Genomic DNA, 27,304 nt, shown 5'->3' with positions numbered 1-27,304 from the left:
AATCTTTATTAGAATCCTGAAGCAGGATCGAAAGTTCAACAGGCATACTAATTTCTAACTAAAAATTAATTTTAAATTTGGATTGATCTCAAAATTAATTCATATTTGTGTTAAAATATGAATTTTATTTTATTTTATTTTATTTTATTCAAAAACAAACCCAACAGCTTAAGCCATTAACAGGGTTAACAGATACATTAATTATAAACTTTTATATAATGAAAATAAGACAAGATGACTTAACTATATTGCTATACAATTTTAATTTTAAATTCATTTTGAATCAGAATTTTATTTGCACGGGATGCTGATATAAAGTTAAAAAATTATTTTACTAAAAATTGTCCTAAAAGTAGGGTAGAAGTACCATTTGTGGCCACTGTATCGTTTATGGCCATTTATTCTTCAAATAAACGATAGAAATTAATTTTTATTAATAAACCATCCCAAACTCAATTTTTTTTAATATAAATTTTTTAAAACTCAACAAAAATATAGTTATAATATTATAACTTTTTATAAATTAATTCAAATTTTAACTGGCCAAAAACGGTACTTCTACCCTATTCTAAAATTGCTATTAAAGTGCCCTAAAATTGTCATAAGAGTATCTTGCAAGTGTCATAAAAAACATAAACAATTTTGAACCTAAACTCATCAAAACGAGTAACTGACAGCTAGTCCCAAATATAGCAACAAATTTAAAAAAAAACTGATCAATACAAACAGTTATTTCAAACTTGCAATATTGAATGAAATCCCGAATATAAAAACAATTATAACAATAAAATACTTGAGCAGCAAAGCTAAAAAAAAGCAGCAAGTACCAAACCGAAATTCTCGATTGAAAGACTTTAAAACAATGTGGGTGTGCAGCTAGCTTATGGATATAGATATTGGAGGTCAGGGTATGTTAACTTATACATACACAGATATTAAGCACGTAACAGCGACTTTGACACTTCAAAGCGCGGTTGAATCTATGTACAAGCACCCAGTAGTGCACAAATTCCCTCTACTCTTCTCCGCTTGTTTCTCGCGCCTTGCTTCAACTCATATCAGCATGTACACACTCTACACCTACTTTTACTGAACACACATCATCCGACATACTCATCCACTTACAAACACCCAACACCCCGCATACCTGCATACCCTTCAGTTCAGACACTCACAGATTCATGCATATATGTATATATGTATATGTACAGAAGCTTATACGACATATATGTATCTAACAGGGTCCCCATGAAGCGAGAAGCACCTTTGCACGCATGAATACTCGTCTCTACCAGAGCCGAAGGATTATTTTTAGTTTAATTTGTCGCTCGAATAAAACCATAAAGCTACCTACCACCACCACTGACATCCCCGTCGTCATCAGCGAAAGAAAAGTTCTAGCTTGTCAAGAGAGTAGAGATAAAATTAAAGCTTAGTGCAAATTATTATAATTTATTTACCGAGGGCTTTACGCCTTTATTTCATTATTTATTACTCTCATTACTGTTAAACTCATTTAATTATATATATAACGTGACATTATACGGTATATAATGGCTTCATCATTTTTTTAACTTTATTGCTGTGCACAATCTTCCCAAAAGAGATTAATTTAAACAATCTTTTATGAAGGCTCTACTTTATCGACAGTAGAATCAATTTCTTATTGATCATTTGTAATAATTAATAAACTAATAACCTATCTTTTAATTAATCTATTGGTTTTCTGTAAAATGTATGGACAATATTTTGGTTCCAGCTGGATTTTCACGATATGGAGCCGATAAATTTGAAAAATATACCGTATTTGTTTCTAGAATTTATTGCTGTACTTAATTGCATTTAAAAAATAATAACAGGAAAGAAAAATTTAGTCTTTTTTTTTAGTAAGAGAACTACTTATGCGCTAGATAAAAGCGATAAGGAAAAAATATTTAGCTTAAATGAATTTTAATAAATTGACGAAAACTAAAAAAAAAGATCAATTTTTTTCCTAATGAACGATATTGCATCTTTAATGAGATCCAAGTACCCTCCTAGTGTAAAGAATGTCTATAAAAAAATTAGGAAAACGGTTGACCCCAAAAGCCATCCCTGCAACTTCCCGCTAACTCCATACCTAAACGCTCAACATTTCACTTATTTTGTTTTTGAGCTCTTCGAGCTCAAATGTACAATTTCTGTATTATTTTGAGTTCTCCGAGCTCAAAGAGATAGCTTCTTTATGCATTTGAGCTCTTCGAGCTCAAAAGTCTGATGGAGGTTTGATAAAACACTATTTTTTGAATTTTCAAACCGCAATAACTTTTGAATGAATGAACGGATTTTGACGGGACTGGTGGCAATCGACATGGTTTTTCAAACTCAAGAGAGAAATAGTTTTTGGAATTGATCGATGCAACCGTTTAGAAATTATTCCAAAAAAACGATTTTTTTTTAATTTTATTTTTGAGATTTCTCAAAATCTAGCGAACCGAATTGATTCAAATTTTCGCAAAATTTAATGGCAATGATACTATTTGGATCGCCACCTATTTCGATCCGATCGGTCAAGCCGTTCAAAAGTTATAAGAAGTTTACATACATACACACATACACACACACACACACACACACACATACATACAGCCGCACGGACACCATCGCGGGAATAGTCAGGAAAGCTTCCTGTGACCTTAAAATGTCGAGATCTGATGAAAACTCAATTTTCGCAAAACGGGGTGAAACCAATAACTTCCCGAATTTTGAAAATCTTCGATTTTCTTCGCGGGAAGTTAAAAATAATACGTAAAAATACTTTCGTTATGCATCTTAAAATTGATTTTTAAATTAATTAATAACATTTTTGAGGAAATTTCCGAAAAATGTACTCATTAATTAATTATTAACATTTAATTGACTAATAAAAAATATAGCACTCTGAATTACCGGTATACACTTGACAACACCGCAAGAGTTCCCTAACCTTAAAATTTATTTATGTTTACTGTCTAACTAAAATGACTAAGATCTTCTAGCATCTAAAAACCGCGGTTACTTATGCCCCGGGTAACTGCGCAAGCGATGTTGCCAAGTCAAATACAAGACTTTAAAGAACGGAAGTTCCTTGTGATTTTTCATAAAAAATATAAAATATCTCCGTAATACGTTCGGAAAGCTACTTTTTTATTGTTTTAATCGAAAGCTTATTATTTTTTTAATCAAATTCAATGAAAATAAAATTTTTTTAAAATCGTTAATTGCATTAAATTCTTAACCAAATACACGACTGGTGGAATCTCCATTTTACATGTAAAAATTACAATTTTAAAACCGAATTATTTCATTAAATATCTCGGAAACCTACTATTTTTTAATTATTTTATTAATTATTAGGCTACATAGATTGAATTTACAAATTTTCAGGAAGTTTTAAAAATTTGACTACTTCGTGGATCTTCTTAAAGAAATTTTACACGGAAAAAGAAATTCAATTTATTTAAGAAAAAAATTCTTGAACTAAGATAATTATTTCAAAGAGTTTCATGGTCTTGAATCAAGAAGAAAAATAGATGAATCAAGTAAAATTTAGTTAAACCTAGGAAAATTTCCTAAAGCTTGATTCTAAATTTGCAAAAATTATTATAGAAAATAAAGTACCAACAATGGAGACCGACCAAGCTTTAGAATATAATGTTTTGTAATCGAAGTGTGAAATTAAGTAGATGTTAATTAAAATAATGAATAGGCGATCAGAAAGATTAATTTATAATTAAGATAAGGTAACGTTGTATAATAAAATAACAATAACTATATGTATGGATGAAAATGATATTAACGGGATTTGACGTGGCTGATTGCCTATTCGACAGGGAAATCCGATCTCCGGTTAATGATACCCGTGTAACCGCGTGTCCCATCATTGCATGACATCCTTCGTACGTGTTCAAATCCTTCAATATGCGTAGCACAATGCCGCGGGATGTGTGCAGTGTGAGTGTGCACATAGAGGGATGAATACTCTTAACTAAACCATAATGAAGGTCAAACTGCATTCAACGGAGCATTACACATATGAACAATAACCCAACAAGATTCCTATCGCTGGTGGTTTGATTTCGATTCCCTTTTAGACGATCCATTATCATTTATCATTTATTATCCATCATTTATCGAATTTCCCAGCTATTTATGGGCGTGTTGATTAATAACTGATCGATATTTTAGAGCGAGTCACCTGTTAAGTCTAAATTCTGAATATTGATTCCAAAAAATGAATAAAACTAAAAAAGATGGATTTATATTATATTGCCCCGCTGGTAAAAAATCACGACTAGACCAAATTATTTAATCACTAGGCATGCTGGTGTTGGATGTTGGAATCAATGGTTGAAATTTGATTTAATACACGTGTTGTGAATTTAAAATGCTTCAATACTCTGTTTTTAAACATGAATATCCACTTCATTGAGATTCTGTCAAATCGAAATCAATAAACTGATTACTCGTGACAAGCGATTACGTACTATTCAATTGACACCTATGTATTGGTGTGAGAAGTCGAAAGAGATAAATATGTGTGGTTCCAGTCGCTGACAGACAGAGACAGAGATTCAAGTGTTCGTGTGTGCATAAATGTGTTAGCACGACGGATTTCCGCTCTACTTGTCTCATCACATATGTGTATGTATATATGTTTATCAATATGACTATAAATATATTATATTTATTAAAATAAAACACTCGATAAATCTGAAATCCTCAATAATATTTATGCCTCTAATTTTTTTTTTTTTTTTTTTTTTTTGTAATAAAAAGTAATCTGGACTGCAAAAAATATTGAATTATTTATGACTTACCATCGCTGAATCTTGAACTGCGATTATTTGGGTATGTTGCTCCTAATTTTGGTCCTTCCGCAGCCTCTCATTGTTCTTGATCGTCATTTTCTATAAAAAAAATGATCAACATTGAAAATTTTCAATATAAAGGCCAATTTTCGATATATAATATCAATTCTTTGATATTTTAGGTTTTTTCAACAAATGAATTACTACTAAGAAATCATTAAACATAATTCATAGTTTTTTAAATTAATCTATAAAGAATGTTCTTAATAATAACTTTGCGTTAAAAAAAATTTTTTTTATAATATTAATTATAACTTATTATTAACTACACTAAAACAAAATCCATTTTAAAATTTCTGATGAATTACCGAAAAATTTTTTTATCAAAAGAACAATACTAGTATCTCAAAAGGACTGTGTAATAAAAAAAAAAGTTCTTTAAATGTCTCTGCGTTGATTGGTTCACGGGATATTGATTATCAAAGCCGAAAGTATTCTTTTGATAGCTGATAAATTCGGAAAAATATCGTAAGCGCAAGCTCTACTATGACATATTCTCTGCAATCTCTGGAATTAAAAAAAGAAAGTTATCAAACCATCAGATCAAAGAGTAATGAAAAATTTCCAAAGTCGAACCTTTTTCTTCTTGAATTCGCTAGTATAACGACAATGTGTCATCAAAATCGTCAAAAATTTTATTTCAATTTTTATCGAGTAATTTATCAAAATGAAATGTCAATACATAATAATTAATGATACTTATGGATCAACAGACATCTTTTTTTTGACATTAAATCAGTACAAAAAAATTAGGAAAACGGTTGACCCTGAAGGCCATCCCTGCAACTTCCCGCTAATTCCATACCTGGATGCTTAAAATTGCACTTATGCCGTTTTTAAGCGCTCTTCGAGCTCAAAAATACAGCTTATGTGTTGTTTTGAGTTCTCCGAGCTCAAACAGATAACATTTCTATGCTTTTGAGCTCTTCGAGATTAGAAGTCTAATAAAAGTTTGATAAAACACTATTTTTTGAGTTTTCAAACCGCAATAACTTTTGAATAAATGAACCGATTTTCACGCGGTTGGCGGTATTCGATGCAATTATTTAAATCTTTTAAAAAATCTTTATGTTTAAATTGATCAAACGAGAAATTTTGGAGTAATTCCGAAAAAACACTTTTTTGGGTTTTCTTTCCTGCACGATATCTCTCGAATGAATCAACCGATTTTGACCGGATTAGCGGCGATCGATGTGGTTTTTCAAGGTTAAGAGCTGATTAGTTTTTTGAGTTGATCGATAAAGCCGCTCGAAAGTTATTCTAAAAAAACCACTTTTGAAAAAATTTTTTTTTACAGTTTTTTTTAGATTTCTCGAAATCTATTGGTCCGAATCGGTCCAAATTATATATAAAAACTAAGTTTCGACAAGCCCTTTCGAATGGCGCCAACCGCGATCGAATCGGTCAAGCCATTCAAAAGTTATGAGAGGTTTACACACACACACACACACACACACACACACACACACACACAGAGCTAAAGAACGGCAGAACAGCATCGCACGATGGCAATCGCAGTGGGACGCCGCGACAACAGGGAGATGGACACACCGTCTCATACCGAAGATCGACGTTTGGCTAAACCGAAGTCATGGCGAGGTCAATTACTATCTGACGCAGTTGTTGTCAGGACATGGATGTTTTCGGACGTATCTTCCCCGCTTCAAGCATGATGATTCACCGGAGTGCCCATCCTGCCCAGGAATCAATGAAGACGCGGAGCACGTTTTCTTTGAGTGCCCACGATTTTACCCACAGCGAGATGATCCTAAAGAAGAAAATCCAACCAGAGCCGATAGTAGAAGCAATGTTGTCATCAAGAGCCTCCTGGAACGCCATCAGCACATTTGCAACAGAAGTCCTCATAGACTTGCGTTCCATCGAAAGAAGAAGAGCAAATGACAACAACTAGAAGAAAGGTAAAATAACACCTTAGCTACCAGAAGAAAGAGCAGTAGCTAGATCCTCCCCTCACGAAGTAATGCCTAACGGCGGTTTCCATGAGGGATTAGGGGAAAGAGGAAAAGGGATTTAGGGTTTAGTGGGTAGGGGCGCTAGCGTCGAGTTTTAGTATGACACTGCGTCGAGTCGCCACATATCCAGGCCAAACAACTATGCCTAGAATCCGTAAAAAGGATTCCCCCCCCCCCCTTAAAACAAAAAAAAAATACACACACACACACACACACATACATACATTCATACGGACATAGTGACACCCTCGCGGGGATAGTCAGGGAAGTTTCCTGTGACCTTCAAACGTCGAGATCTGATGAAAACTCGATTTTTGTAAAACGGGGTAAAACCAATAACTTCCCGATTTTTGAAAATTTGAGATTTTCTTAGCGGGAAGTTAAAAATTATTTTCTTAATAGCTATACGAACAAGATCACGGGGAATTAGAAAACATAGTTCAATCAACTTAAACAATCATTGATTGATTGATTTGCAACGTTTCGTCTTTATTCTTAAAACTTTATAAAGCTCTCAACAATATCTAAATGATCATCAAATTAAAATAAATACATACACGATCTTTTTTTAGTATAATTATCATTGTGATTACCAATTGATAATTTGATAAACACAACAATATTTGAGGAGTTGAGTTTCAAAAGGGTATCTTTTCATTTTTGATTTATCGAGACAAAAAACTGGTTATTTTCAATTATAAATATATTTATTGAACTTTTTTAATTTAGCTGTAGAAATCTTTATAATTCTCGAAGTAATTAATATTTAAAAGTTCAAAAAACTGCTCATTTAAAATACGAAAAGATACCCTTTTGAAAATCAGCTCCTCATTTATAACACACTATAAACGATTAATAAATAAAAATAAGCCTTTCAACCATGTGCGTACTAACAAACTTAACAGCCAACTGTTTCCAATTACCTGTGATCCTGATTATACTATCATTTATTAAACTGGAATTGAACCGTATAAAAAATTATTTTCTAAATTTACAATCACAATTTCCAGATTGTGGATTTTTTTTCATTTAATTTTCTTCATAATAATTTATTCGTTTGAAAAATTATATAAATTTTTTTATTTCTATTAATTTTAGTTTCATTTATTGATGATTATCCATTAATCACAATTACATTTCAAATAAATTCTTATTCGTCAGATTTTGGTGCACTTGATGTGATACTAACTTAACTTACAGCATAAGATATATAATACCGAAGTCATACAAAATGTAAGCCATATATACATATACCAAAAAGCGACTCAACTTACAAGCAGCCCATTAGCCATTGATCTTCTATATATACATTATAACGAACATAAGTTCGGACATAATATATATATGATGTTCAAACTATAGTTTGCATTTATAAGGCAATACGTGTACATTTATAAGGCATTTATAAGGCATTACGTGTATATTTATATAGGTACAGCATACTTATATGAGTTTAGTCAAGTTTTTATAATTTGTACTGTAATGATTAGATCGAGTACATATACAGCCAGTACAGTTGATTAACTATTCCCTTAGCGATTCAGTATTTAGTACATAGTATCATATCGCTTCTTGCGCTAGTATAGTTATATTTATGCTATATTTCTTGTACTACCTCCTTTATATATATTTACATAATATATAATATTCAATTATTACTGAATCTACAAATCTCTGACGCAGTTAATTATTTGTACATAATTTACTTTTGATAAGATGTTGCGATGCTGCAATTTACTGGAAGAAACTCTAACTTTATGTCTTCAACATCTGCAACATCCGTCACAGATATCCTATACATCGCACATATCGATAGTCGATAATCTCTAGAGTCTCATTTCTTGATTATCGATTATTTGTTACCGAACTTGTACGTTATACACACGGGACGCGCTTGATCCCGTTGAGGTAGGCTCGAGACTTTTTACGAGACTCGAGTATTAGGAGCGCAGAACTCGACAGTTTCAAGATTATTTTTCTACGCTTTTATTCTTTTATCACTGTTTAATAATTTTTTATTGTTACTCATTTAATTCGCTGATTCTTATTTCAGATTAATTAACTGTCCGCGCATGCGTATTAATTTTTAAATTCATCCTTTTTTGATTGGTTTTGCTTTTGTTAAAAAAAAATAAAAAAAATTTTAACGATTCAATGCATGCAAAATGTATATCTATATATTTGTCAAGTTGAATCTTTTTTAATCGCTTTGAGCCATTTTGAATCTTCTAAATCTCTTTTCCTAATCATTATAATGAAAATTCTCTTAGATTTGAATCATTTAAATCTAAGCTATTATTCGACTTTCTTTAAAAATTAGATTAGATAGATTTCTATTTAAATTACTGAGAAATACTGGTTAAGTGTAAAAATGTATATATTAAGATATTTAAAATTGTAACCATGCTACTCTTTCTAAATGTACTAAATTCTTTTATTTACTTAAGATATATACTTCAAATTTCAATTATATTATTTATAAATAAAACAAATTTTTTATACTTAAGCTAATACTTCTAATCTTAATTTTATTACTTATGTGAAACAAAATTCTATGTATTTACTTCTTGCTATTTGGCTTTATGCCTTGGCATTTAAATTCAATAAATAAATAATATCTTTGACAAAAATTATTTTTTTTAGTTTTCAATTTTAAAAGTGTTGGACAAGTCTGATAAATTTTTTTAGAAAAATTAATTGGATAAAATGTAGGTAAGATTCATTTTAAATGTATGATTCTTAAATTAACTGGTATATGAAATTTTTTTTTGATTTTTACACGTATAAAATCATCATGAAAAAAATTTAATAAAAAAATTCGACATGAAAATTTAAAAAACATTTTAAGTGAGAATTTTCGAGAATATTTTTTCAGTCATTGATTCAATATAGAAATTTCAAAAAATATTAGATGCCTGCTGATCATTTGAAAGCTTTTTATGAAAAATTGTATTAATAAAGGTCGTAATAACTTCTTTTATAAATTTGAAAATTTTTTTAATATTTTTTCAAACAAAATATACTGAAATGATCGTAAAAAATTCACTACGAAAATCTTTAAGATTAATAGATATATTTTTTATTTTTAAATTAGATTTATTGTTAAAATGTAATTTTTTTTATGTTTCAGGTCTAATTCACAAATTTTTTGGTGAAAAATATATTAAAGAAAAAACAAATTATTAATATATTATATCTCCTTTTTAAACAATTATAATTTATCTAATTTTTTTTTTTTTTAATTTAATATATTATGCAAATAACTTGTTTTTCATTTTTTAATTTAAATTCATCAATTTATGAAGAAAAAAAATTATTAATAAAAAGTAGCTTCCATGTAAACAATTTACATTAATTTATGAAAAAGAATCTAATATCTATACAACACTCAGATTTAAACTTTTTATCAAATTAATAACTAAAATTGTAGATTTTTGACTAGTTATAATTTAATATTCAATTTATTAAATATTGTATGCATCCAATTTAGTAATTGACAATTTTCAATAAGAACTGTAGAGATATTTTGAATTATTGATTCGATTATATTGAAGCTTTATGAAATTACTAATATTTTAAACTAAAATTCAATACCCCGTAATAATACAAATTGAAATGATATTTTCCAATGAACAGAATAATAATCCAACTAGTAAAAAATAGGAAATTGAATCGTAAAGTTAGTTATTAAAACTTTTTAATTGGAATTGACAAATAACTTTAAATTAGTAATTTAATTGTTTGTGTTTATAAAGGTATAAAATTAGACGTGTATATTGTGAATTATTTCACGTGATTTGGGTATTGGGGTCACGTAATTACAGGATAATAGCGAGCGATGTTATTCTACGTGAGTTAAATGACAAAATAAATAAACGGAACAAAAAAAACATAGTATATTGATAACAACAACGTTCGCTGCCGGCTCGCATTTATCAGGCACGCATCAAATTCAGAAAGTTCCGTCTATGAATATTTTTACTGAATATGAAATTATAAAGTGAATAAAAGCTTAATAAAAAAAAAATGTATTTTTAATTTTTAATGGTAATAAAATAAAAGACGTGACCTAGTTGTGCACAATTAAATAGAAACTTTACCAATTTTATTTCCGTTTAATTTTATAACTTAATTAAATATTCAAATTCAAACTAAAATTTTGCTCAGCAAAATAATATTGTTACACAAACTGTTATTTTATTTTAATAATAAATTGTAAACAGTAATTTATTTATAATTTTTTTTCCGAATCACCGACAATAGGCAGACAGAATTTGCTGAACAACTAATTAATCGGAACTGTTAATTACTCAATTTATTTATGCTTACCAATACTTCCTACACTATAGTGAATTTAAAATTACGTTAAGTAGAAGACAATTGTTTTATTTTATTAACTGTTAAATTAATTATAATTATTATAAACTGCAACATCAGCGAGCTCAAACCGCAGCTATAAATCAACAGGTCAGTCGTTGATAAATCAGTCTTACTTGTACTTTTTGTCTAGAATACATTTACGTAATTTATTTTATTTTAATTAATTAATCATGGAGATTTCACTTGTGGTGTTGTTTTTTTTATTTTATACAGGTTATTGTTTTTAATTTAATAAATACTTATTGAGCGATCATCTTTAATATTTTTTATCATTTATAAAATTTATTCATGTAATATTGAGTTCTTTTAATTTCGGGTTGCTTTTTTAGTTTCTAAAATATATTACAAGATAAACTATAAAATTCCTACGTAATTAAAGTTTCTAAAGTGCAGTTGTTTAAATAAAATTAAACCCAAAATACATACTTGGGTATAATACATAAAGTAATATCTGCGTCTATAAGTAAAATTATAAGAGAAAATAATAAGAGAATAATTCATTGAAAAAAACACATAAATTTATCAAAAATAATGTATGATTTAAGTATCAAAGGAAAATAAATAAGTTTTTCTGTGATTATGAAAATAAGCAAATATAATTAGATTTAATTAATTATACTACTCGTATAAAACTGTCAGTTGATGCAGTTATTTTTTTATTTACAGATTACTTATTAATTTTTTATATATTTGTGATAAGCTTGAATTTTTTTGAGCCTTTCGGGAAATTTATGTGCTTGCAATTCAATTCTAAGTTAATTATAATATAAGAAAAATTGACTAAATTAAAATGATACTTTTTGAGATAATAAATTGTATTCTTTTTATAAATATTTACTGATAAAATTATTAAATTTAATTAAATTAATTGGGTATCGGTTAACTTGTTAGACCGACAATATTCTAAACTAGCAAAATCCCTGAAAATCTCTCATTTCTTATTTCTTATCTCTTTATTTCAATTAATTAATTATGGAGTTTCCATTTGTGGTGTTATTTCTTTCATTTTATACAGGTTATTGTTTTTAATTTAATAAATACTTATTGAGCGATCATCTTTAATATTTTTTATCATTTATAAAATTTATTCATGTAGTTTTTAAGTTCTTTTAATTTCGGGTCGCTTTTTGAGTTTCTAAAATATATTACAAGAAAAAATATAAAATTCCTATGTAATTAAAGTTTGTAAAGTGCAGTAGGTTGAATAAAATAAAACCCAAAATACATACTCGGGTATAATAGATACTCGAGCATACTGATCCATACAGAAGTACTTAAAAATCTTTAAAAGCCTCTAATTTCATAACTGCTTTAATTATTTTAATGGATCGCTCGATTGTTTAATTCATTAAAAATAGTATTTTTATAAATTAATCAAAAATTTTAGATTCTAATCAATTCAATCAACTATTTTTTACTTTTGTTTCTCTTTTTAAAACTTTCGGATAAATTATGATTGGTCTGTTTGTTTATTCGGAGTTAAAATTTTCGTTAGTATGTTAATCTAATCATTGTAAAAGTAACCGTGACGTTTTCCAATTTAACGATTTTTATTTTCTATAGTTAAAAATTCGTATCAAAATTTTAAATTATATCACTAAAGATTTTTAACTTTATAATATTTTTTAGATTAACGGAGTATTGTTAATCTGACTAGTTAACTGCAACCCAAAATAATATTTTATACATTAAACTGGCCAGAATTCACGTTGTAAGCATTATAAAATTTATTTTAAAAAGTTTACGTGAATGGTTACAGATTAACAAATTTAAAATTAGGTTTTTTAAATGAAAAAATTTAATTAATACTAATTCGTTAGTATCAAAAACAATTATTTCTACTTCAGGGATTTTTATCTATTTCTTTAACAAAAATGTAAAGAAATAATATGTAAATTAAAAATAAATTATGAGACTAAAAAATTGATGGAAATTTAACTAATCAGTAATTAAGTTCCTCCAAATTCTGTACACATTTTTTTACAAAAACTGTCGAATAAATTTTCATTGTTGTAATTTCACTTAAGAATTTTCTGATGGTACCTCATACCGAAAAATATTATGGTAAAAGAATAATAATAAAAAATTTAACATTCTTCAAAGAATTGGATCGAATAACAAGCTTAAAATAATAATTATTATTATTATTAATTAAAAATCCCGATCTTGGAGTAAAATATTAAACACACTTTGAAATATTGTTATGTTAAATCTATCTAATTAATTGTAACTCATTATTACTTCATAAAATAATCCCGACTCTGGAAAATTTTTATTTATTATATTGATGAAAAATTAAATGATTAATTATTAATTTAAGAAACAAAATATTTTCTCAAATAAATATAAGTCTTCTATTAAATTTATTTCAGTTTACGGTGAGTACAATCAAATAGATACTATAAATTCAAGAAAATGTACTGAGCTCTGTAATTATTGCGGTGGAACTGGATCTTATGTAGACAATTCATGTGAATGCTACATCGAAAATGATAATGATCAAGGTAAATATTAATATTAATATTACTTAATATTAATATTAATATTATTAATATTATTTATTAATATTATTTATTAATATTATTTATTAATATTATTAATATTATTAATATTATTTATTAATATTAATTAATATTAATTTTAATAATTAATATCAATTAAATTAAAAAAAAAAAAAATTAACAATTAATAATTTTAAGAAGGAGAATGTTTCGATCGAATGAAAAGAAAAGCCCATTTATTGAATTTCGATTTGATAAATTGTAAACGAGGATTACCCGACCGTCCATCTAGATGCAGAGATCAGAATTCTCGGCGTATTGGCTCTTGTAAGAATTATTTTAACTAACGAAAAGTATTTTTCATCTATTTCATAAAATTATCAGTTACTAATAACAGATCATATCAATTTACTAAATAAATAAATAAATATCAATTTTTGAAGACGACATGTGTCGCATAGCCCAATACTTTTTGAGTGGAGGTCCTGCAAAACGGATACCGATTGTAAAATCTAAATGCGATCCAACAACAACAACATCAACGTCAACAGAGCCGACGGTTGAAACAAAAATAATTGATGAGCTGGAGTGCGATGAGGTAGACGATGACTGTAATCTGGTAACGGAGCCGCCAATAGAAGACCCTTGTGAGAAGTACAAACTAACTCCTCGGCCTCCTGAGTACCTAGAACCACGTTACGATTATCCAAAGCCCTTGCACCACAGCTACATTCCGAACTACCATACCAAACAGCCATTACGCGGCTCAACACCACCATCTTATACTTCGTTTCACAATCGTCTATACCAAGGCAATAATCAGCTTTATTCACCTCAGTATTCTTCTTTTGGAACTAATCTACAACAAACTACTTCACCTTATGACGCGATGAGTGCTAAATACGTAAGTACTCTAATTTTAGTTATAAAATATGTAAATATTTTATTTAATTGAAAAATCTATCCATAGTAAGAAATGAAAAGACGTTTTTTTTTTAATATGTAATTTAAAAAATTAGTAAATTAATACACGAAATATTTTAAAAAATGCAGCGCGTTAATTGTTAATTTTTGCTTCTTTTTTTTTATTTAGCAAATAATAAGTTTTAATTAAAATTCATTCTTTTCGATTGTCATTTATTTGAAATAAAAATAAAATAATTTGGGTATTATTTTTGATGAAAATTAATCTAATTTAATAATATGGTATAAAATTTAAATAATTAATCATTTTGTAACTTTAATTTAAATGTCAAGTCAAAACTAAGCAAGCATTTTTATGGGTTTTAAAATAAACTAAATATATACACGGAAAAAAATTGTTGGAAAAATTACAATTGTTACTTCGTAATTCAAGACCAAACTTTTAATATCTTCACTTTAATAATTTTACGTTTCAAAATTTACGATGCTATGTCTTAAAAATGCGTGTAAAAGTAGCCGATATACAAATTTTTATGATATAAGATAAAAGACCCAGTTATTGACACTGGAAATTTTATTCTAATTAAAAAAAATTAAATGTTCTTAAAAGATTAATTTTCTTAAAATTCATAATTCAAAAATTATATTTATTAATTTATTAGAGCTAATCTGTTTTTTTTTTTTATTAAAATAAAATTGCAAGTGTCAATACTAAGCCAGTGTCAATAACTGGGTCTTTTTATTTTAATATCGTAAATTTTAATATGTAAAATTTTTAAAGTGAAGATATTAAAAGTTTGGTCCTGAAGTACAATATGACAATTTTAATAATCTATATCTATGCTGATAAATGAAGAGATGTTTTTGAGACTTGATTGACCGAACAAAATTATGAAACTAATAGAAGTAAATTTTGTTAGTTAAGAAAATAACAATATTTCATTACATATTGCTTCTTTTGTAATTTTATTTAAATTAATGAACCGTAAAAAGTATATCATAGATTATAATACTAAAGTTAGCCGACGTTTTTAATTTTTTGATTTTTCTTTTAATAATTAAATTAGAACAAAATAATATTTTTTAAAAATTGCACTTACAGTTTTTCAAGTTTTTAACAAATGACAATTTTTTTTCTTTTTTTTTTTCAATAAAAAATTTTTTTTAATTTTTAAATGTCGGCTAACTTAATTTTCGTTCATAGATTAACTAATTAGATATTTTTTAAGTTGAATAGAATTTTTATCACGATTCTAGAAATGTCTATATACAAAACTAGAATTTTTTATAAAATAAAAAAATTACAAACCTACAAAATTCTTTAAGAAAATAATTGCGGATAAATATTGATATAAAATTAAAAAATTATTTTACTAAAAAACAAACAAATTTATAAATAATAATAAAGTTAGCCGACGTTTTTAATTATTTGATTTTTTTTAATTATTCAATTAGAACAAAAAAATATTTTTTAAAAATTGCACTTAAAGTTTTCCAAGTTTATTACAAATGAAATTTTCAGTAAAAAAAATAATAAAAATTTTTAAATGTCGGCTAACTTAATTTTCATATTTTAAAATCAAACTTAGCGAAGCGATAGACTGAAAGCTAGTATTATGATACATTACTAATGAATTTAATTATCAATAGATGGAAGAAATGATGGGCAGAAATTACTACAATTCAATGATGGAAAATCAACCCTACAGAAATAAAATCAATGGATACAATTACAATACATTTTCGACAAACGGATATTTAAACGCAATGATTCCATTTAATAACAATAACTATATGCAGTCATTATACGCGAGTACAAATAGTAATAATAATTACAATAATAACAATAATTATCAACTCGACAGTACTTACTTGCAATCAATGTCGATGAATGATTTATTGGAGCTGGAAAGATATCTGACAAACCAGAATCTTATGATGCAGCCTCTGCTACAAAGACTTCAACTTCAAAGCAACTCCCAGAGTGTCAGTAATTATTCCCCGTTCAATGACATGGTTGGGGCGGCAAATCCCTCTTCGACTGACAATTCCCGGAATCAAGAAAATACCACTCCAATAGCATTAACTTCACTTGGATCGTCTAATGATGAAACTGTAGTGTCATCGACTCAGAAAAATGATAATCCTATGCCTGTAGTGATAGTTGAAGAAACTGTAACGGGTCAGGTGGGTGGTGAGCAAAATTCTGACAGTACCGAAAGGTCAAGAAGGGTTATACGACCGTTGTATAACCGCAGAATTATCAAACGAGGCTCTAAATTGTAATATCATTTTACTTTTTCATTATTTATTATTTATATTTATTAAATATAACATATTTATTCATTTATTAATTATCAGAGTTTATTTTTATCAAAAAAAGCGCGAACTGGCGAGAGGATGAGTAGCCGTTAAATTTATACGAACTCGAATTCACGACTCTAGCGGGTAAAAGGCGAACTAACATTTGAAAAATTTTGGCGCGTAAAATTTAAACGAGTTTCAGCGCTTAAATTTTTGTTCGCTTGTTTTAATTGTTAGTTTTGATCGAATTAAATTAATTTATTAATTAATTAAGATAATATTATATAAGAAATTAATTTATTAAGCGCTATTTCATATAAAATATTGTACCATGTTCTAGCACCCTATATTATATTTATAAAATATTGAATGTATTATTGAAAATTTTTAAATAAATATTATGAAATTATTAGATATGATTTTTTGATTATATTTTATAAAATTAATTATTTTATTCACAAATATTTAATAAAATTTATTTATTTTTTTTTGTTTCATGATTTAATATTGAAATTAATTTATTTCACAATAAAATTGAGGAATAATACCAAAGTTAGCCGATGTTTTTAATTTTTTTGTCAATAATTAAATTATAAAATAAAAATTATTTTATAAAAATTTCACTTAGTTTTTCAAGTTTTTTACAAATGGAAAATTGTTTTTTATTTTTTTGCAATAACTTTTTCAATAAAAAAAACTTCTAAAAATTCTTAAATGTCGGCTAATTTAATTTTCATAATTAAGGAAACAATTTTAAAAATAAAAATATGAAACTAAAAGAGACATTTAAAAATTTTTAGTTTCTTCTACAAATAAATTGATACTAAAATGTATAAAAAAAAAAATATCACTTATAATTTGTTAAAATTAATAAATAAATAAATAAATGATAAATAAATAAATAAAAAATAAACAAATAATAAATAAATAAATAAAAAATTTTTTTATAATAAATTATAAATAAGTTAAATTAATGAATGATGTGAAGATCGGTAGTTTTTAAATTAATTTTTTTTTTGTAAATTAAGCCATGAATCCCGATCCGAAAATTCTTTTGCAGAATTTCTAAATTGTTATTATTACTTCTTCACCATAATAATTTTATCGGTATGAGGTCTCATACCATCAGAGAAAATTCAGGTGAAATTTAACAATTAAAATTCAAAGAAAGATTTATTTACTCAGTGACACTTTTTTCGGTAACCGAAAAAATAACTCGGAAATTTTTCGGTTACCGAAAAAAGTGTCACTAAGTAAATAAATCTCTCTTTGAATTTTAATTGTTAAATTTCACCTGAATTTTCTCTGATGGTATGAGACCTCATACCGATAAAATTATTATGGTGAAGAAGTAATAATAACAATTTAGAAATTTTGCAAAAGAATTTTCGGATCGGGATTCATGGCTAAATTTACTAAAAATATATTAATAAATTATAAAATTAAAAATACTTCAAAATTGACCAATGTCTTTTAATTTCAGTTTCATAAAAATATATACTTACCAATAATGAAAAATGAAAAATTTTTTAATTAGGAAGTAATAATAATATTCTACAAGAATAAAAATTTCGTGATATTCATTTTGTAAATTATATTCATAATATTTAGTATTGACATTAATTACAATAAAAAATAGTCTTGCTTATTGATAATTAAATATTCGAAAAAAAAATTAACAATTTATCTACGGCCTTTGCCTTTGCCTTTTTTAGCCGTCGAGGAAGACTGCTGAGGTTCACTAGAGCTCTGTTTACCCTGGCGTGTTTTCAGATTGGGGATGCTTTTCCCAACGTAACTCATCAGCGAGTCTCGGGTAGAGTAATCAGGGTTAACTGGCGTGCCATCATCATTTTTCAATTGCACACGGATACGTCCTCGGTACAGCAATTCTTTGCTTCGCTCTTTGGGATGTAATTTGTTTTCTACACCAACTTTCAATCCAGCTGCCAAAAGGACGTCTCTGATCTCCTGATGAGTTGGATTCTCAACACATTTTGACTTTGGCAGCTTACGTCCCTCTGCGCGAGATTTTTTACTGTTTATGTACAGTGGATAAATACAGACCCACCTGTGAAAAATAATTATTTTTTTTTATTTATTTCTTCAAACGCCAATCGGCTTTATACATTAGATTAACATCAATTAAATTAAATTATAAGTGAAAGAAGAAATAAAAATAAAATAAAAAGAGTATTAATATTTCAATAGAATTAAATTTAAATTAAATTGAATTAAATCAATTTCATTTACTTTATAAGTTTAAATTATTAGTATTATAAAAAAAAAAAATTATGCTTAGATTATTATCGAAATTATTTATTTAAAAAAGTTTTTTTTATTTAAATATGTAGAATAATTATGTTAAAATAAACTATTGATACTGAAATTAATTAAAATCTGACAATTTTTTGATTTTCATGACTAAAAAAAAATTAGTTATAAAATTTCGCATGTACTTAGGCATTAAAAATAAGTATAAGTGCGATTTAAAAAATAAAATAATATTTTTTTTTTAATAATTAATTTTTTATAAAAATTACCATGCAATTAAAGTTAGCCGACGTTTTTAATTTTTTTATTTATTAAATTAGAACTAAAAAATATTTTTAAAGAATTGCACTGATAGTTTTTTAAGTTTTTAACAAATGAAAATTTTTTGGTAATATTTTTTTCAATAAAAAAAAAATTCCACAAGTTTTTAAATGTCGAGTAACTTAATTTTCATAAAATTATCAGATATCCAAAACTTAACTCAACATCAGTCATTGAGGTTATAAAAACATATGGAAGCAAAAAAGTACTTAAAAAAAATAAATCATAGCATAATTATTAACTACAAGTAAAATCAATTATTTTATATATTAAATAAATTTTTAATAAGTAATACTATTTATAAAATTATAAAAATACCTTTCACGATCACTGTGATTTTTGGATTCACTAAAAGCAACAGCCATGACGTTTGTCAATTATAAAATTGTTTTTTAATCACCAAAGCAGGCAATAATTAAATTTTCCAGTAAAAAGTGACAAATGACACTAAAAATTTATTTTTTCACCAATTAACAATAGTTATTAATTATTAATTTTTTAACTAAAAAATTTATTTGTTGTTATCAACTTTAATAGAGTGTTCTCACTGTTGGTACTAGATGACGTTTTTATTTACAACTGTTTTTGTTTCGTGTGATTCTCACCAAGTGGCAGCACTGTTATGAAAAACTGCCATTTCTCTGGTGTTTAAAAAATAAAAACTTCTCCACGAAAATCAACTCGTTGCATTTGTATATTTACATAAAATTTATTTTTTTACAATATATATTTTAAAAACCTATCAGTATTATCTTATAAGATCAAATCCGTTAATTAATAATTAATAACACTAAATAAAATAAAAATGAAACTAGTGTGTAATGTTGAGGTTAACCATCGAGGATTATTGGCGGGATCTAATGTAACGCGTAAAAAATCACAACAATCTTGTCTGTCAATTGGTAAACAATGTAAAAAAGATGAATTGTTTATATTTTTACAATCAAAACCTCAGAGTGGTAATCAGATGATTAATAAATATAAGGTAAGTTATTTGTACACCATTAAAGTTAGTCGTTTGACCATTTTTTAACTTTTTTTTAGTAAATAAATTTGCTCCGAAAAATTATTCCTAAAAAATTGCATTTTTTTATTTTCTAAATGTCAATTTTTTTGTCATTTTCTTTGACATAATTTATTTGTAAAAAAAATTCTTAAAATTATAAAATATCTGCTGAATTAATTTTCATAAATTCAGTTAGCGTTTCTAATTTTTTTATTTATTAGATTAGAACGAAAAAAATATTTTTTTTAAATTTCATCTAAAGTTTTTTAAGTTTTTTAATAAATAAAAATTTTTTTTCTCATTTTTTTGTGATAATTTTTTTCATAAAAAAAATTATAAAAATTTTTACATGTCGGCTAACTTAATTGTCATGTTATTTATTTATTTTTATTTCTATTGTTTCAATTTTCAACTTAATTTATGACATTAAAGTTATCAATCATTGGATAATTTTTTAATTTTATTTAATAAACAAATTTGTTTTAAAAAATTGTATTTTTAATTTCTACATGTCAATTTTTTTTAAAAATTTTTTTTTGCACTGATTTATTTCTTAAAAAAATTCTAACAATTATTAAGTATCTGCTATTTTAATTTTCATAGTTAGCAGTCACTTGATAATTTTTTAATTTTATGTAATAAACAAATTTTATCTGAACAATTATTTAAAAAAAAAAAACATTTACATTTTTTTTTAAATTTCTACGTGTCAATATTTTTTTCTCATTTTTTTGCCATAATTTATTTATTAAAAAAATTCGAAAAATTATTAATTATCCTACTTAATTAATAAAAATTAAAATTTATAGATTGACGATAACATCGAAAATATTTTTACAAAATTTATAAACGACGGTAAAAGTACGATAAGATTTAAAGAACCTCCTGTTGATCTGAACATCAAGAGCAATGACGCACTTCAATTAAAAAGTTTTCTGAAAGCTCTGCAGCTAGGCTTCAATAAAAAATTGAGCGATGATACTGTCGTAAAACTGAAGGATTTAAACTCCAAGACCAACAGCTTTCCTGTTTCGACTGCCAAGAAAAAGGTATTTATTAGATCTAAGGCTGAGTACCCGGTGCTTGAGGGTTTTCCAAGGACGACTGAAGAGCTCCATGTTTCTGGGCTCGGGAGGAAATCTTTCGACCGTCAAATGTTACGTCTACAAAGTCTGAGAATTTTGAATTTATCCAACAACGCGATTTCCTCTATACCTAAAGAACTAGGAAACGTCTTTGCGTGTTTGACGGAATTAAATTTAGCATCAAATCTACTGGGAGAGACTCCTGGAGTTGTCAATAATTATCAAAGTATTAAAAACAAATGGCTGTGGTTAAATGGGACCAGTATTACTAAAACTCTACGGTTGCTTGATTTAAGTGATAATAATGTAAGTATTTTTAAAAAGTTTTTATTTTAAACTAGCAACCTTACACTATGTGACCGCCGTGGCTTATGAACTATAAATAAATAAAATTTTGCTTTATTAAATAATGAATTTTGTTAAATTGCACTGTAATTTTTTAACTATTGAAGTTTTTAAAGATATAAGCTCATTCCGATGTTACACTCATCAAGAGCTTTCATTTGAGTACCCACATGCATTTTCATATATTTTTCATATATACATATATATATAATAGATATAAATATATGAAAAATTGATGTGGGTACTCAAATGAAAGGTTTCGATGAGTGTAATGTCGGGGTGAGTTTATATCTTTAAAAATATCAATAGTTCACGAGATACAAGGTTGTTCCTTAATTATATTAAATTGCACTGTATTCTCTCAACTAATGATGCATTTAAAGATATAAGCTCATCACGATGTTACACTTATCAAGAGCTTTCATTTGAGTACCCACATGCATTTTGATATATTTTTCATATATACATATATATATAATATATATAAATATATGAAATATATGAAAAATTAATGTGGGTATTCAAATGAAAGGTCTCGATAAGTGGAATGTCAGGATGAGCTTATATTTTCAAAAATATCAATAGTTCTCAAGATACGAGGTTGTGACGTCTGCTAAAATTTAAAATTTTTGTTTTTCTTTTAAATATATGTAACTTTTTATTTTTAATTTACAATTGTCATACCCTTGAAGTATGTACAAGAGAAATCTGATTTAGCTTTCCCACGATTCGATGACACTCTTTATAATTTCGGGACCTTTATTTTCAATACCTTTCAAATTTTTAACAACTTTGTTTACTTACTTTCGAATTAGTAATACTGTGAAAGTATCATCTTCTTTTCTAAATTGTGGAATCAAGGTAAAATTTGAAACTACTCATAGAAGTACCTTGATTTCCGGGAATAAGAAAACGCGATGACGCTCGGAAAAATGCCCTTCACTACCTTTCCGGTTTTTTTTTTAATAATTTACCTATGAATCTCATGCAATCACCGATGCTGCTAACCATATAAATACAGCCCGAAAATCATTTTCTAGCAGTTCGATTTCGACCAAGATACCACTGGTTAGCTCCGCGTCGATCAGCTCCGGGCATCAAATTCTTCGGAAGCACAAAGTACTCCGTGATACACGAGACAGTGCCTTGCTTGTGGTTAGGTTACATTTAGTAGCACTAACGAGGTAAATTCACCGATATTTGCCATAGTTATATTCCGTTTTTCTTTCTTTTTATTATTTTCCGCCGTTGAGCGTCGATTTTTATTATTGCGCCGTTGAGCGTTGAGTTTTCCGCGAGAATCGCGAAGTGATTATTTTCCGCCGAAGAGCGTTGATTAGAGTTAAGATTTTCCGCGTAAAGTCGCGAAGTTTAAAATAATTCATTATTAGAAATTACTTAATTTCTCCGTGATACACGAGATACGGTAATTCGATAGTGAAAATACCCATAGAAGGTGAAAGGGCCCATTAAATTTGAGCCTCTCTACTAAAGAGCAGACTTCCAGGGTAAGCCTAAAACATTATCTATTTTTAAGACAGTATTTTTCTAACGTTTGTGGTCTTTTTTTATCTCTATCTTTATTAACTGTTTTGTAAACCCAAATTTGTAACACTCTTACCTGTTTTTCTCAATAAATTCAAACAAATCGCGTTACAGATGCCATAAGGGCGTATAAAAATTATACACCCTTATGGCACCCGGGAACCATAAGGGCGTATAAATTTTTTTTTTGCATTTTTGCACATTTCGGACGAAAATACATCGATTACCGAAAAAAAATTTTTTTATACGCCCTTATGGCTCCCGGGACCCACCTCGGATGCCATAAGGGCATATAATAAAAATTCTGTTTTTTTTTTAAGTCCAAGAAAATTTTTAGTTAGGAGAAAAAATTTTTTTTTTGCATTTCTGCACGTTTCATACAAAAATACGTCGATTCTCAAAAAAAAATTTTTTTGATACGCCCTTATGGCATCCGAGGTGGGACCCGGGAGCCATAAGGGCGTATAAAAAAAATTTTTTTTTTGGGAATCAACGTATTTTTGTATGAAACGTGCAGAAATGCGAAAAAAAAATTTTCGTCTAACTAAAAATTTTCTTGGACTTGGAAAAAAAAAAACAGAATTTTTATTATACGCCCTCATGGCATCCGAGGTGGGTCCCGGAAGCCATAAGGGCGTAAAAAATTTTTTTTAGCATTTCTCCACATTTCGGACAAAATTACGTCGATTCCCGAAAAAAAATTTTTTATACACCCTTATGGCTTTTCACCAGGACCTTTTGCCGGTATACGCCCTTATGGCATCTGAAACGCGAAATAAACAACTTAATTCTTTCATTTTTATTTTTAAAATAAAATAAGATCTCCTCTACACAATAAAATTACAACTAAACAATAGAATAGGTTACTCGTGACCGAAGTCAGCAGGATCCATCATCCTTACTCTCTCTAAGTTAACACTTAGAGATAACGTTCGAGCTTGTGTACCGCTCCACACTCCAACGCAATTTTTAATTTAGCTCCCGAACGGACAAGGTGATAACGTTCGGATATTTGAGATTCTATTTCATAATCCTTGCGCCCATCATTCACTCCATTCGTGACAAGGTCGTTTCTCAATTATGTTAAATTGCACTGTATTTTCTCAACTATTGATGCTTTTAAATATATAAGCTCATCCCGATGTTACACTCATCAAGAGCTTTCATTTGAGTACCCACATGCATTTTTTATATATTTTTTAGGGGTGTGCGAATAGTGTTCGAATCGAATCGAATCGAATAGTACTATTCGATTCGAAATTCGAATCGAATATTCGAATAGTTTGAATAATTCGAATAGTTCGAATAATTCGAATAGTTTGAATGATTCGAATAGTTCGAATAATTCGAATAGTTCGAATAATTCGAATAGTTCGAATATTTTAAATAATTGAAACAGTCGTTTTCTGTCGATAAACCAACTAATTTTTATGTAAAAATTAATTCGTTTGATTTTATTTGACTAAAGGAGTCTTCATAATTATTTGATAGTAAAGGCTGCTTATTATATTTGTAATAAATATTTCTTGGTGAATTCGGACCCCCTGTTTCGGGGCACCTCGTCATTTTGACATTTCTCCGGGAAAATTCGATTTTATTTTAAATAAGATCTACGACACGATGGTTCAGACATTGAAAGAGTGTAAAGGTAGCAATGAAAAGCGACAACAATGAATACGTCGCATAAGCTTTTTAATAAAAGATTTTATAGATATGATATTTACACAGTAAAAAATTTTGCGTCATTGCGTCAAAAAATTTTGTGTTAAAAATTTTTATGTTAAATATTTTACACTTTTTTGTGTTAATTTAACATTTTTCTGTGTTAATTTAACACAATTAATGTTAAATTTACACATAAAAGTGTTAAATATTTAACACAAAAATTTTTAACACATAATTTTTTGACGCAATGACGCAAAATTTTTTACTGTGTATCATATTTGTGAAATATATAAAATATATAAAAATTCGTGTGAGTATTTAAATGATAGATCTCGATAAGTGTAACTCGAGGATGAGCTTGTATCGTTCGTTAAACATATCATCAGTAGACAAAATACAAAGTCATTCTTCAATTCTTGACATTTTTAAGTCATAAGCTCATCCTGTTGTTACGCTCATCGAGACCTTTCATTTGAGTACGCACACGATTTTTTCATATATTTTATAAACCTATATGATATTTCCCATATTTGTGGAATATATAAAATTCATAAAAAATTCATGTGGGCTATGTAAATATTACTATAATGTAATATAGCTATAGACGTAATTTATTTCAGTTAAGAGAAAAATAAATTAATTTAAATAATCTTAGCTAGAGATAAAGCTATAGAATTTCCATAGTCTATATTTACACTTTTTCAATGTCTGATCTATCGTGCCTGTAGATCTCATTTATTAAAGAAATCGAATTTTTCCGGAAAAATGTCAAAATAGCGAGGTGCCCCGAGGCGGGGAGTCCGAATACACCAAGAGATATTTATTACAAATAATAAGCAGACTTTACTATCGAATAATTATGAAGACTTTATTTAGTCAAATAAAATAAAACAAATTAATTTTTACACAAAAATTAATCAGTTTATTAACAGAAAACGACTGTTTGAATTATTTGAGCTATTCGAACGATTCGAATTATTCGAATTATTCGAACGATTCGAATTATTCGAATATTCGATTCGAAATTCGAATCGAATAATTCGATTCGAATTCGAGGCGAATTATTCGTAAACTCGAATATTCGCACACCCCTAATATTTTTCATATATACATATATATAATATATATAAATATATGAAAAATTGATGTGGGTACTCAAATGAAAGGTCTTGATGAGTGTAACATCGGGATGAGCTTATATCTTTAAAAATGTCAATATTTCTCAAGATTCAAGGTCATTTCTTAATTATGTATTTAGAGATAGAGAATTTTTGAATGCAGCCTAAATACCTATCATCTTAATTTAACTAGTGAGAATGATATAAAGCCATGAAAAGGCATAACTCCAGGTCAGACATTTCCAACGATACCAAATTCAAAAATCAACTAAAAAACCCATTTTATCATATAAATACACTGTCCATAAAATTTTTCTTATTCTCTTAATAACATAGATGATAAAAAATTAATGAATTCTTTTTTAATTACAGCTGATATTCCTCCCAAAGCAAGTGGGCAAATTAAAAGGCCTCGTTACTCTCAACGTATCGTCCAACAGACTAGAAACCTTGCCAGAAAGTATTGGAGTACTACCTCGTCTAAAGTATTTGGATTTATCAATGAATAATTTAAAAAGTCTACCAGGAAGCTTCAGAAACCTGCAACTAGACACTCTTAACGTCACTAAATGTTTCTCACCTTCCCCACAGCCTGAGGCTACGGAAGAGACGACATATATAATGAGTTTAAAGGAACTAGCAGCTCGCGTGGTTGTTAATAAACAAATTTACTATGACGGGTCAATTGTTCCAGCGACTCTGGTAGATTATATGGACAATGCTCATTTTTGCAGCATGTGTGGGAGCAGCTGCTTCGAAGAAGTTATTTGTAAATACGCTCTAAAGAACCTAAGGTCCATTGCTCACGCAATAACTTCCGACGTGCATACTGCAACAGCTGATACTCTTTTTAATTGCATCTTATGTTCTTTTAAATGTAGTTATATTTTCAAAAAAAGAGGACTTTGATATAATATATTTAAATTATCCTTTAAGATTATTTATACGAAATTTATTTATTTACATTTTTTAAA

The 27,304-nt window shown here is 27.6% G+C and overlaps 3 protein-coding genes across 4 annotated transcripts; 2 read left to right on the top strand and 1 right to left on the bottom strand.

Moving 5' to 3' along the window:
• The first annotated feature begins 11,341 nt into the window (after positions 1-11,341).
• On the top strand, positions 11,342-17,187 carry LOC123265910 (uncharacterized protein DDB_G0275275-like). 2 transcript variants are annotated; one of them, XM_044729887.1, is made up of 5 exons: positions 11,342-11,455; positions 13,615-13,746; positions 13,945-14,070; positions 14,187-14,647; positions 16,318-17,187. In XM_044729887.1, the coding sequence occupies exons 1-5, from the start codon at positions 11,413-11,415 to the stop codon at positions 16,951-16,953; spliced, it is 1,398 nt and encodes a 465-aa protein (XP_044585822.1). In that variant the 5' UTR covers positions 11,342-11,412; the 3' UTR covers positions 16,954-17,187. The 2 variants fall into 2 exon arrangements, with proteins under 2 accessions (XP_044585822.1, XP_044585821.1); XM_044729886.1 differs by having other exon boundaries at positions 13,942-14,070.
• Positions 17,188-18,550: 1,363 nt separating this feature from the next.
• LOC123265922 (signal recognition particle 19 kDa protein) lies at positions 18,551-20,110 on the bottom strand. The gene is made up of 2 exons (XM_044729906.1): positions 19,885-20,110; positions 18,551-19,042 (listed from the first exon to the last, which is right to left on the bottom strand). Exons 1-2 carry the CDS (start codon positions 19,929-19,931, stop codon positions 18,655-18,657), a joined length of 435 nt encoding a protein of 144 aa, XP_044585841.1. The 5' UTR covers positions 19,932-20,110; the 3' UTR covers positions 18,551-18,654.
• Positions 20,111-20,278: 168 nt separating this feature from the next.
• LOC123265916 (leucine-rich repeat protein 1) lies at positions 20,279-27,262 on the top strand. Its single transcript, XM_044729894.1, has 3 exons — positions 20,279-20,551; positions 21,382-21,963; positions 26,703-27,262. Exons 1-3 carry the CDS (start codon positions 20,372-20,374, stop codon positions 27,237-27,239), a joined length of 1,299 nt encoding a protein of 432 aa, XP_044585829.1. The 5' UTR covers positions 20,279-20,371; the 3' UTR covers positions 27,240-27,262.
• The last annotated feature ends 42 nt before the right edge of the window (positions 27,263-27,304 follow it).

The sequence above is a fragment of the Cotesia glomerata genome, linkage group LG5, assembly GCF_020080835.1.
Source record: "Cotesia glomerata isolate CgM1 linkage group LG5, MPM_Cglom_v2.3, whole genome shotgun sequence".
NCBI classification, from domain to species: domain Eukaryota; kingdom Metazoa; phylum Arthropoda; class Insecta; order Hymenoptera; family Braconidae; genus Cotesia; species Cotesia glomerata.
The sequence above is the reverse complement of the archived record's forward strand: the minus strand, read 5'-3'. Positions and strand labels throughout refer to the sequence as shown.